Here is a 13,005-nt window from a genome sequence, read left to right on the forward strand (position 1 = left end):
TTTTTGCTCCAAAAGATGCATTAGAGCTGATTGTCCAGCTAGGTCTTAGTTTTGGGGAAACAGGGTATATGAAGCAAACCACCAACTACATATAAAGTTAGCATATAAAGTTAGATTGTGATTACATTTCCCACGGTTCCCTTCCCAAGTAACTTTCTTGCTTTTACCAAGTTTTACTGAATCATTTCCATGTTCAATTTATGATTGGCTCACAATTCTCTTTAGAAACTGCGCCATTTCACTGGTTTCCTACCTGTCTCCCCTACAAGCCCAGTGATCACTGATATCAAAACATTGTCATCAAAGAGGTGAGTTCCTGGTGCATATCCTCATTACGGACAAAATCGTAATTTTAACTTTTCAAAAGAAAGGACAACACATCTGCAGCATTTAAATTACATTATATTCAAATCCAGAACTTTAAAAATATATTTCCAAAGCTAATTCCATTTCTTCCTACATTAGATATACAGAAAAATTATTTCCATCAGGAAGATCCTGAGTTAAAGGGTAAATACCTTTTTAAAAATATGTAGGTTGTTTTTGTCACCCAAACTTACAATTTGCTGGGAAGTGACAGGTCATGAATTCTTTCAGTTCATTTTTCTGGTGTTACAAGGCTGCCTAACATTGATAGGTAGCAAACACGCAAAATAAGCATTCGATTTGACAACAGTGTACTGAAAGTTTAAATCTGACTTCTTCCCCTTGTTCTAAGGCCTAGTATCAGACATCAGCAAGTCCACATACCTCATGGGAACCCTTGAAAGGGCTTCCCTTCTGCTCTGTGAGTGAAGCTGTAGGATTATTTCCTTATTAGCTTTCAGGCTACCATTAGTAGCTGCTAATTCCCGCTTTCAAGTTCTCATTTGTGAGGAATCTGACTTGGTAGGATAGAAAAGAAGACTCCCCAGACAATTATGATACATAGCAAGGTTTGAGAACAAGTGCCCGAATAGCATTCTCAAAACTATAGCTTTCTAGTCCTAAACTATACAGAACATTACATATTAAGCTGAATGTAGAAAAAACAGAGCAGATATGCTAAAGCTTGAGGACAATATTGTTCATACGGTTTTATTACTGACTCCTGATGGTAAAGATACTGATTTTGAAGGAAAAGCCGATGCTGAGAAAGCACACATGTATAGCTCTCAGACTCAGCACTTAGGAAAACACGACCAAGCTACACGATAGATTTACTGACTCATTCCTAATTACAGTCACCGACCACGGAACATGAGATTAGTAAAACCACAGTATAGATCAAACTCCCTAAATCATTTTCAGAAAAAAATTACTAGCACTAAATATTAGTAGCTAAAAGATCAGAGATTTTTGTGGCTGAAGAACCTTCACATTGAGAGCTCTATCAGAGGGGGGAAAAAACCCAAGAAAATCAACACAATTGCTCATCAGAAAATTGCCCATATTTTCTAATATGAGCAAAACAAAAAGTACCTTTTTTATGAACAGCATTCTTCTTTAAGCTAGCAGGCAGCATTATATAAAATTGATAATCAGTGGGAACAGACATATCACTGTAATGTACTGAGATTCAATCAGGACTAATGCTGGGCCTCATCTTTACTTTTTTGGGGGGTCTAAAAAACACGGATACTCTATTTTAAGTATCTAAAATATAGATTATTTCTTTTGACTTTAATACATCATTATGGAAATAAATAGTCAAAGGAGCAATTTCTTAAAACATTGAGTAGAAATCCAAATATCACTTAAAATTAAAACATTAAAACATACATACACACATACAAATTCATGTTCAGGCAATATACTCATACAAAACTTAAAAATAGGTAATAAAAAATTTCATATATTCAAGGTAAACGTGCGACTTCAGCATAAATTTATTTTTGTGTTTATTTTACACAAAGAACTTAGAATGCAACTCTGCAGTGATAGTAACCTTTCCAGCCTTTGCTTCTTTCTTCTTTAAATATAGATGCTGACAGAAAAGATGGATTAGATGCAGTCTACTTTTTCCTCAGTTGGCTGATTTTTTTGAGAATTATAAACCATGAAACTAAACTGAGTAAATGTTGGTAGTTTATTGCAGGCAGCACCTGAGGCCAAGAAAAGAGAAAATTGTTTAGTTGGAGCATGCACATATTTACAACTGCACAGACATCGCCTGTTGTATACCTGATGTCCACCTAAGGCACATGAAGGATACTGTGTCATCCTCCTTAGTGCTGAGTAGTTGACAGGCCGAGAGAGGGAAGAAAGGTAGTAGTGGGTAAGTCATCTCTTTGAACCTCAGAATGTAGGCTGATGTTTTGCGCTATAAGCATGCTGTCATTGCCTCTATTATTTTACTGTGTTCATATCCTTTCCTTTCTTTTATTTTTTAAAGAGTGCATGCTTTCTTTTTTTTTCCCCCTTTCTTCCACATCCCCCACACATACTATGGTTCAAGCCATTGTTTCTCAGTCTAGCTGTGTAGGACACAGCACCTTGGTCCATGCTGGTATTATGAGCCTCACGCTCCCCCTGCCTAAGGCAGTCTATTGCTGGTCGTCAGTCGGCCACTCACAGCAGCTCACGGCAGCTCTTGCCAGCTGCCGGCCACTCACGATGGCTGCTGGCCACTCACACTGGCCAGTGGCCACTCATGGCAGCACACAGCAGCCCACGGCAGCTCACACTGGTTGCTGGCCACTAAGTAGCACTCAGTAGCCAGGGGCAGCACATACCAACCTCCAGCTGCTCACAGCAGCCCAGCTCCAGGGAGAGCTGTTGTTCACAATCTTAGTTGTAGAGGGTGCAGGTAACTGGCCAATGTGGGAATTCAACTGGTGACCTGGGCATTAGGAGCACCATGCTCCAACCACCTGAGCCACGAGGCTGGCCCCATATACTTTTCTTAGCAAAAAAAAAAAAAAAAAAAAAGGCACATGCTAAAGATTTTATTTCCCTAGCCACTAATACATTCTAATCATTCATCCATAATCTTCCCCTCCCCATGCTCCTGCTTTTTGCTACTCTTTTATTCTTATAGAAAGTGAGGAGAGTTATTTTCAAGATGCTCTCTGTCTAATCAAGTTCATCGTACTAAAGAGGTTTCTTATTGCCCTATCTATGTGTAAACACCTGAAGGGTCCCCTTCCAAAGCCATTATGTTATGTATAAGGGGAGAGATTCATCTAAAATTATGTAATTATCATTTACAGTTTTAAATTAATCTACAATTATATAATTATCATTTTACATCCTGTTAAATCCAACTTCGAGAGAAATAAACTAAGGTTTATTTCTTAAGAAGGAATCAATGAAACTGACTTATTTTATATATAAAGCCTTTCCCTCCCATAACTTATATTGACTTTTGTATCTTAGTACTTAAAAAAGAATACGGAATTCTTCAAACAAGTTTTTCAAATACAGAACTGTGGGAAGTAAAAGATCAAAGAACAATAATAAGCAGTCTAACCTAATAAGTCATATCGATCAGTAAGCTGTATATCTTCCGCATCTGAAAATTCACTAATGAGAAACAGCAGTGGTTGATGTGGAAATGCTTTGAAACTGTGATAGGCTCATAAAGAAATTAAATGAGCAAAGGACATGCCTCAAATGCAGCATAAAAATAACTCCACTAACTTCTTTGGTTTACTAATTAGTAATGCATTTTATACCTTGGAGCCCCAAGAAGATCTAAATGACTGAGACATTAAATAATGAATAGAAAAGAAGTAGGGAAGATAATTTATCCCTATCTACTTCTAATTAATAAAAGCATTTGACTAGATTAGCCCGTCTCACCATGTAGTGGAGCTGAAGCTAATGTTTACTTAGGACAGAAGTCAAAGATAAGAACTAATAGCCATAGACTGAATCGGAACTATCAGCAGTCAACCAAAGGAGAGTTTTAGGTATCTTTTTAACACTTTGTGGGTCTTAACAGATCATCAATTAATACCCAGTGTCAACTCAATACAGTTCCTATTTCCATTATATAGGAATAAAATACACCACAATATTTTAAAGTGTATGTTTTCATCAACATTTGCAAGTTCACACAAATACAAATTCAAAATTAAACGTACCATAACTTCCAGTCACATTGGCACATATGACAGCCCCAAAGAAGTTTGGAAAATACTTATGAATTCTTGAAATAACTTTTTGGCAAGCTATGGTTGGATTTTCTCCTCTTCTCATATATTCTACGGCTTGGTAGCTGATTGAAACAGAGACAAAATTTTAGTATCACAGAGTAAACTAACTCCAAATTTGGTTACTTTAAGTTAGAAATCTAAAACTATCAAAACTGTTATATTTGATAGAAAACAAGTGAAGAAGAGTCCGTACGCCTATGAAAGCATCAACATGAAAGCAAGTAAACCTTGATACAATGTCCATCTTTTCATTTAATCCAACCATTAGTTTCAGATAAGGACTATTATTTTTTGTCTTTGGCTGAATAATTGTTACTTAGTAGTAACAGCCAGAAGTCATAATGTATAGAGATTATATTTAAATACAAAATGACGCTACAATCAATAGGGAAAATACTGAGATGTGCGAACCATCTAGTTGCTATGATTGTTTTCCAGTAATTATACACAGTGACTGCATTTCTTACTTTTATCATCAATTACCAGGTCCTTTGTTTGGTGGCCTTACATAAATTATTTAAATGGATCCTAAGTATTCTCATCTGTGAAGTAGAGTGAAAAATATTCTATTTCAGAGGACTATGATTACTTAATTTGAATTACCATATTACCAACAGGATAAGTAGAATTGTAGGCAGAATTTCTCAAAAGTTCTTGTGCACATAAATTTGGATGATATGGCAAAACTATTTTATATTTTGATAGACAATATCTCCTTGAAAGATCTCTAAGAGTCACATAGGTAACAAGTCACACCTTGGTAGAAAGCGCATCAGTATGTCCCCATCCCCAGTGGCGGCAGCGGCTCCCGCAGTGTCGTCAGCGTAGGCCCCAGCTCCAGGTATCGGCGAATCTCCTATTCGACTGTGAGAACACAGCACAATAGTTTAGGACAGGAAACCAAGTGTAAAAACAATTATTTTATGATGTTTCAATAATAGGGGATATTTCTACTTAGCCACTGATTATTGTTTTAAGTATTTTCTTCAACAGAACACAGAGAAAAAGGATTTCCTAAGTTATTCTACTTCAGTTTCCACAAACCTACATTTATTATGTAAGAACTAGATACCAGCTGGTTATCTCTCAAGATGGCACAGATTTATAGTGACTATCATTACTATCCTTGATCACTGAATTTCTGGATTATCTCAACAGGTTCATAAAGGCTTTCCTCACCTATAATCTATTTCTGCTTTCTAGCGAATGTGTCAAAATTTTACCAAGGTTTATCCTCGTAATGAACTTTCAATGCTTTTCTACTACTTTGAAATGAAATCCAGAAATCCTCAAACTGACTTAAGACCCCTGAAATCTGACTCCAGTCTTCCACCCCTTTACCTGACATACACTCAGTTTCCTTTCCAGCTAGGGAAAACTCTGAACTGAGCGTGTAGTACTTTCCATCTGCTAGGGCCCTGGCCTGGATGTTGCCTCCCCTTCCGTAGGCTCAGGCTCAGCTCTCTGAATCCCCCTACTGGATTCCCTAAGTCTTGCAGCCTAATCAGATCACCACCACCATCCCTGAATGCTACAGCACCAGCCAGGACTCCTTCTCCTTTGGAACTCAGCAGGTACTCATTTCTTTTCTTTTACATTTATTTATCTCAGCCATGAAGACAGGGCTTGCTTTGCATTTGCATGTCCCAGAGCAGCACTCCCAGTTTACACTCAATACATATTTGTGAGATCTATTCTTTTAGAAACACTAACCCATGTATTTTGAATTTTATACCATTTGTAGATGTACCAGCAGCAGTGCGTCCCATCTTATGGATTACAACCATGCCTAGAATAAAAAAAAAAAAAAATTAAAAAAAAAAAATCTTTGTATCAATTCTAAAATTTACCTCAAAATATCCTCTTTCATTAATGACAGGTAGAAAAAACAGAAAACTTGAGAATGCTGAAAATTATAGCAGTGGTATAATTTGTGCTTTTCAATGCCCTGGTTTCATAGCATCATTTGGTAGATATCCCATACTTTTCCAATTGTTCGGTTACTTTTCAATGTCATTTTTCAAAGGGAATTCCAAAGAAAATCACTAATACAGACTAATGGAAATTTTCAACATCACAGCTTGGAAAGATCTCTTGATTGTGCAAACAATGTCAAATTTTTAAAGAACTAAATATAAAGATTTAAAAATCCCCAAGTGAATAGTCATTAGATTTTAAGGGTCTTACAAAAAGGTAATTTACCAAAATGTATACAGATGCTTAGAAAAGAATGTGTGCGTGTGTGTGTGTGTGTGTGTGTGTGTAGTGTTACTTGCCAGTTAAAATAAAATCATCTTCTGGTACATAAATGGATGAAGAAGTTAAGAATTACAGAAAGGCAATTAAAAATGGCTGAACTTTAACCATGAAAACTGTATAAAAGGCAAATTACCAATAGTATCATGACCGTAATTATCGCCTGTTTCTTTGTAGGTAGAACCATCTTGCTTAAAGATACCAGGTGGTTTGTAAGGTCCACAGTATTTTGAAGGATCTGGCATAACATTCTGTAAACAAGATTTAAATTTTATATTTTAGAAAGGGTGATTTTAGAAATCAGCAAGTAGTTATGTACAATCCCTAAACATTAGCAAGAAACCAAAAGGACATCTGGACATTAAAAGATAAGAATTAGAAGTCAAAGATTAACTAAGTCTTATGTGAACAGATGGATACAATTTTACTAAATACCTAGCCTCTCAGAATTACATAATGTGGAATAGAAAACTACATCATCTGGAAAAGATCCGTGATTTTTCTCCTTTAAATGCCTAAAATTCTCAGCATAATGGCAGATATAAATGAATATTTTTTTGTTAGATTTTAATCCTAAAAGGAATTAAGTATGCAACCTGACCTTTAAATTTCAGAATTTGTTCCCTGGCCAAAGAATTATGAGATTTAAAACAAAATCTATTTTAAAACCATCTTTTTTTCCCCAAAGCTAGGTTCACATGAACATATTCTAAATTTTACTCTTAGATTCCTGTAAGAATCTTAAAGGCTCAGGAAATAATCCACATTCATAAATTTAGGTTCTACGTATGGATTAGTATTAAAGTAAGAAGCCTACCATTCATGTCTTATTTATGAGTACACGAAGTGCCTCCCCTGACCTGATTTTACACAGTAGCCTCTTTCAAGTGCTAACCTCAGAGACTTCCCGGTAATGAGGATTTGAGGAAGAAACAGATGAGAGACAAAGAGAGTCCACAGAAAAACTCTGGACGGCAAAGACAAACTGATTGATGCTAAAGGTCTCATTGATTTAAAGATAAAGTATCCCACTAGTGACATACTAGACACCTAATAGTATAAAACCTCCAAGCAAACAAGGGCAAAATACTGCGTACAAGTCACACAGATAAAATCTAAGAAATATTGTAGACTAATGGTTTCCAAACTTTGAATTTTTCATATTTGGGATCTTTCGTTTTAAGGAAATATAAGCAGAGCGGTTCTGATTGAGGCAGTCCTCTCTCCCCACAGAACATTCGAGTTTGGAAACTCTTGCCCAGGACTAGTAGTTCTCTACCCGGGACATACCCTATATGCAGCTAGGGAGCTTTCGAGAACACCCATGCCCAGAGAGCCAACTGGTTCTAAAGTGCAACCAGGGTGCTAACTAGCAACTTAGGCAATAAGTAGACCACAGGGAACAGAAGCGATGGCATAATATTTTCAAATAATTTATTTTTTAAAATTATGTATACATACCCTCCAATAATTTGGCTGGCAATTCTGAGCAAGCCAATCTGAATGAAGAGCTCGAGAAGTATTGGTAGATAAATCTTCATTGACAAACCCCATACTTTCAGCAAACTTGGTGGCTAGAGTTTGGGAAGAAAAGAAAAATGGAAATTAATGAAGTACTATCTTCTAAATAAAATATATGGACAGGAAGTGTTATAGTTCAGCTGTCTTTTACCTGGGGTACAGTCATCCCGGGGTACACAAAGGAGTATTCAGACATGAATAGTTCTGAAGGCATCAGGTTCTAGATTTCAACTGTCCTTCCCAAAACTGATCTGCTTGTGACCCTTGGGGTGTGTTATGACACTTTGTTCTGCTGTCTCCCTCTCCTCCACAATCTCCCTTCTTCTTCTTTACCAAAGAAAAGGCACACTGCTCACCAACTAAGAATCTTACTGCTCTCACTAGGATGAATGCCCAGCACATAAAAAGCTTTGAGACACCAAAGGGACAACTGGATTCCATGAACGAGTAACAGATCCTTTGTTCGTCAGGTAGTTTTCAACTCTGTATTTCAACAACATTGAAGGCTGCAGTTGTGAGCTAAAACATCGTTAAGTTATTTTTGATATAGGTCACTGTATGGTTTTTGCTATTAACATGAAAGGCATTCAAGTAAGTGCCATAGCAAAACTCCTCTGTACCTATCTTCCTATGTTAACAGTGTTCCATGGGTCTTACACCTATAATATGTAATACAGGAAGAGAAATGATGCTGAATCCTCTTTCAGTCCAGTAAGTCCCCATCTACAAATACACTATTTTTTTTTAATCCTATTTTAAAGATGGAGAAAATTAGAATTTAGAAGTAACTTATCCAAAGTTAAACAGATATTAAGTAAAACAGCTGGAATTTGAACTTAAGTTGGCTTTTATCTACTATTTTAATATAGTTAAAATATACCTGACTCTCCTGCTAAAAGTGTGTGTGTTGTATATTCCAGTACTTTTCGTGCCACGCCAATAGCATTTTTAATTCGTCTAAGATCTCCTACTGCTCCTACATTCATAGTAGTGCTATAAGGAAAAAAAAAATGAAGATTTATTAAGGTATTTTCATAGGTTCATAGATTAAAAAAAAATATTGCTTTCCTTCAAGCCATAGTGTTTTGTAGGATAAACACCAACTTAACATAGAAGTCACAGCACATCCATGCAGTTCATACAAATTCCCACAATCAGACAAATTAAGGAACAAATAAAAAATCAATTTACCATATAATCCAACAGCACTAAAATTTATCTTAGTTTCTCCTGTCTTGTTTTAATATGGCTTTTGAAAAGAGTTTTAAGGCTTCAGGTCAGGCAAACCATGACCTTTGTGGATGGCAGGTGAATGACTGTTTACCAGGGCAGAGACATGTTTTTCTAGTTTGGTGTTCTCCTGTGCAAAGGAGAACATCCATGTGATATTTCTATTATTATGATTTTCTTTTAACTGAAAGGGAAACTCCTTGTGTTTGGAAAGGCCACCTCCAATAAGCTAGGGGTTTTGACCTGTACCAAACCTTACATAATCATCTCTCTTGCTCTCAGTAGAAGACTAATCGACTATCAATTTAGCTCCACATGAAGCAAAGGCATAGAGATAAATCTGTCCTGGAGAGCATTCTTACCCATCCATGATCATGGCATCCAGTGTGGTTTCTCCAAACTCATCCGGGCTTCCTCCAAAGCCCACAGTGCCGTCACACTGCTCCCTCTCACACACAGCACAGCCCCTCTCCACAGCATCCAGGGGGGATCCTCCAGACGCTAATGTCCTCCACGCTGTTAATCAAATCCCAACAGTGCTTGCTTATATATATATATTTTTTTTTCAATGCCAAATGCAACAAACCAGAAATGTTTTGAGAACTCATAGTATTACATTTCCCCCCCATATTTACTCTAAGTTAAACTGAATTTGTCAATTAGTGTATTAAGTGCTACAAAGGAGTCAGAGTGATATACACAGTGATACAGACACAATTATATAACCCAACTATTTACTGTGAATTCAAAGACTTTGGCTATTGATGCAAAGTGAGAGTTTTTACACTTATTAAGATGTATTTCTACCTAGTGTGTGTGAGAAAAGTATTCTCTCCTTCAATTTAAAGTTACAATTGAAACTGTTAAAAGACAGTTACATTAAAAACTCATTAAATCATAGCCTTATAAATTTCTTCTGCATCATTAGATCATTAAAAATACATATAACTAATACTTTTATTGAGATAACATCTATCACAGCAAATTTCAATAACAGTACCATAACAGCAAAGTACATGTGGGCTTCACATGAATTAATTCATTTAATCTTCACAACAGTTTTCTAGGCAAGTACTTTACAATTACTTTCCTCCTTCTAAATAGGAGGAAACAGACCCAGAAAGGGTAAGTGACTTATTTAAGGTCACAAAGCTAGTAGGTAATAAGAGGCAGTATTTGAAAGTAGCCATTTTGGCTCCAGAGGCCATGCTTTAGCGCCCTGTACATTGACTAGGAAAAAGAAAAAACAGTCTTCAATGGTCAATTTCTTTGCTAATAAAAAGAGAATTCCTTAAACGGTAGATGCTACTATTGGTCAATAATTTAAGTATTACTACTGGCCATACTGGCTTGAAAGTATATTTCGAAAAGCTATAGGCAACTACACAGAACTGTCCCCTTCCTGGGATACTGCACTTTCTTTTCTGTCTTATTATCAGTGGGAATTTCTTTCTCACAGCCTGTCTCCTCATTTTTTTCGTAATGTTTACACTGCTTACAATATATGAACGGGGCTCTGGTGCCAAATGTGCCCCAGAAAATTAAATTAGCTGCCTCAGAAGAGGTCTGAAATTCCTCTTGGGGTATTATGTCTTGAAATGAATGAAACAAACACACAATATAATGAGAAAATTACAAGACAATGGCATGTGTAGGACAATAGCAAAGAACAGAAGACAGGCACCTAACTTAGATTGGACGGAGGGGCGGTAAGTACATCAGGGAACGCTTCCTGGAAGAGTCAGTATTTTAGCTTAGTGGTTCTCAATCATGGCTGCAAATCAAAATCAGTCGGGGAGCTTTAAAAAAACAAAACAAAATAAAACAGATGCCTTGGTTCTAGTTAATTCAAAATCTCAGCATCTCGGGAGGTGGGGCCTAATCACTGGTATTTTTGACAAGCTCCGCAGAAAGGTACCACGTACCCCGTATTCCAGGTAACAAATACAACATACATGCATGTAGGGAGGAAAATATGCTCTCTCTAGTAAATTATTAATCGTTTGCAAAGCTGGAGTACAGGGTATCATAGGGAAGAACTGAGGGATTAGAAAGGGGAAATGGAGAGGTAGACACGAGACAGCCCGTGCACAGAATGACAGCACGCAAAACACAGTGTAGGCGCCCCAGGAAGACTCTATGCAAAAAGGTCCTAATTGCTCTGGGTCAGCAGCAGGGTGGAGAATGCATTGGCGCGGGGGTGGAGAGAAGGAGTAGGCCTAACCGATGAGGACGGAAAATGCAGAAGTGCTAAAGAGAGCAGAGTCACGGTCGATTGCAAAGGACGCAGCGGCGGAGTGGGTGCGGAAAGGGCTGCAAAGCGAGACTGCGGAAGGCCCGGCGGCTCCGGCTCCCGTAACCCCAGTGGGCTCAGCCGGCCGGTCCTCCACGCTCGCAGGCGATCGCAGCGCAGTCCCCGCCCCCGGCTACCGCCCCGCACCTGCTTCGGTTGCATTCTTAAATGGCCACGTGTTGAGGACCAGGGGGAGAGGGCTGGCGCTGCGCACGAGAGCTGGGCTGAGCAGGAGCTGTATGCAGAGCACTACGTTCCACCTGGGCGCCATGGGGGCCGGACGGCCCACCCAGCAGCAGAAGGACGTCAGCTGCCCGCGCTTGGTGAACCAGTGACCTCAGCGGCCCGCCCACCGGACCCCACGCCCTCCCCTTCCGGGTGTAGTCAGCGGTTCCTCAACTCTCGCGATACCTGGCTTCCTCCGGGACCGCAGGACGTGTCAGTCAGACGGGCACTGGGCGTGGCTCCGTGCTAAGGAGCTTTTTGGGGTTATCAAGAGGTGTTTTGTTGTTGTTGTTGTTTTAACCCCGTTATTAAAAGTAGATTGAGCTTCACGTTGGAAAATTAGTATGACATTATGCAGCCCTGGGTTGCATGACCCTAGCAACTTTTTGGTTTTAACTCATTATACTTTTAATGAAAAGTTGAAGTTGATATTTGCCACACTCAGAATGTACTCTCTGGGATTCCTGGTCTCCGAGATCTGGGATGGTTGTTGAGTATAAGTGACGCGTGCTAGCCCTACAACCAGTTCAATTTGGATTTCTCCCCACCCGTGCACCTTCAGTGGTTCTTCCACCACAGCTTTTTGTAGGACGTGGTCTCCTTGTAAGTCCCTGAGCTGGGGAAGCAGAAATTAACCTACACAGCTCACTGAAATGCAACTTCTGGCACCTCCTGGGCAAGAAGCTACCTCTATGCCTTTCTGGAAGTGTTTTTCCTTGTGCCTGGCACCATTACCATTAAGTGCTAAATAAATGTTTAAATGTGCCAACCTTTTGAAAGAACAAGAGAGTCAGCAAAATCAAGTTTATTCGGGAATAGCAGAGGACTTGCATTAAGAACTAGTAAATTGGTGAACCATAGGGAAGTCTGGAGTACAAAAGATCATTCTTTTATAGAGGAAAAGAGGATATTGGGAGAAGTTGTTCTGAACAAAAGTTAACTTGACGAAAACGAGAGTTCAGAGTGGTGGCAGCTTCTCATTTGCCTCAGGCACTGGAAACGTGTTGCTGGGTGAAGAGGAAATCTTTCTTCCTGCTAGACTATTGGAGATGCAGAATGGTACCTATGAGTACTTTCTCTTCATGGCTTCCCAACTCCATTTTGAATGAGGTTTCCTTTATTCATTTTCACAGGTAAATGGCAGAATGGAGACTTGATATGTGTGGGGACAGAGTCCCAGAGAGTAGTTTCCAGGCTCTCGGCCTTACGTGGCAAGACACTGGGTCAGGTGGTAGATGGCCATCAGCTGTGACTGGTTGGCCATCAGCTGTAACCAGTTAGCCAATTGGCCACTGATGCAACTGCCGTGGCTGCGTTGGTTGGTTGGTTGGCAGGCAGAAA

At 38.8% G+C, this 13,005-nt stretch overlaps 1 protein-coding gene across 1 annotated transcript; it reads right to left on the reverse strand.

The window, feature by feature from the left end:
* Nucleotides 1-383: 383 nt before the first annotated feature.
* AGA (aspartylglucosaminidase) lies at nucleotides 384-11,800 on the reverse strand. The gene is made up of 9 exons (XM_081045965.1): nucleotides 11,587-11,800; nucleotides 9,509-9,662; nucleotides 8,797-8,909; nucleotides 7,857-7,969; nucleotides 6,532-6,646; nucleotides 5,853-5,928; nucleotides 4,896-5,003; nucleotides 4,068-4,201; nucleotides 384-2,084 (listed from the first exon to the last, which is right to left on the reverse strand). Exons 1-9 carry the CDS (start codon nucleotides 11,708-11,710, stop codon nucleotides 1,984-1,986), a joined length of 1,038 nt encoding a protein of 345 aa, XP_080902091.1. The 5' UTR covers nucleotides 11,711-11,800; the 3' UTR covers nucleotides 384-1,983.
* Nucleotides 11,801-13,005: the final 1,205 nt, after the last annotated feature.

This window comes from Rhinolophus hipposideros (assembly GCF_964194185.1).
Source record: "Rhinolophus hipposideros genome assembly, chromosome: 4".
NCBI lineage: Eukaryota > Metazoa > Chordata > Mammalia > Chiroptera > Rhinolophidae > Rhinolophus > Rhinolophus hipposideros.

What these genes read in the sequence shown, in the direction of transcription:
- AGA (XM_081045965.1), bottom strand. Translation starts at nt 11,710, where the DNA reads ATGGCGCCCAGGTGGAACGTAGTGCTCTGCATACAGCTCCTGCTCAGC. An exon ending in GCCAGCCAAATTATTGGAGG is followed by an intron (nt 6,647 to 7,856) that starts GTATGTATACAT and finishes TCTTGTTTACAG; the next exon opens with AATGTTATGCCAGATCCTTC. An exon ending in CTGATGCGCTTTCTACCAAG is followed by an intron (nt 4,202 to 4,895) that starts GTGTGACTTGTT and finishes TGTTTCAATCAG; the next exon opens with CTACCAAGCCGTAGAATATA.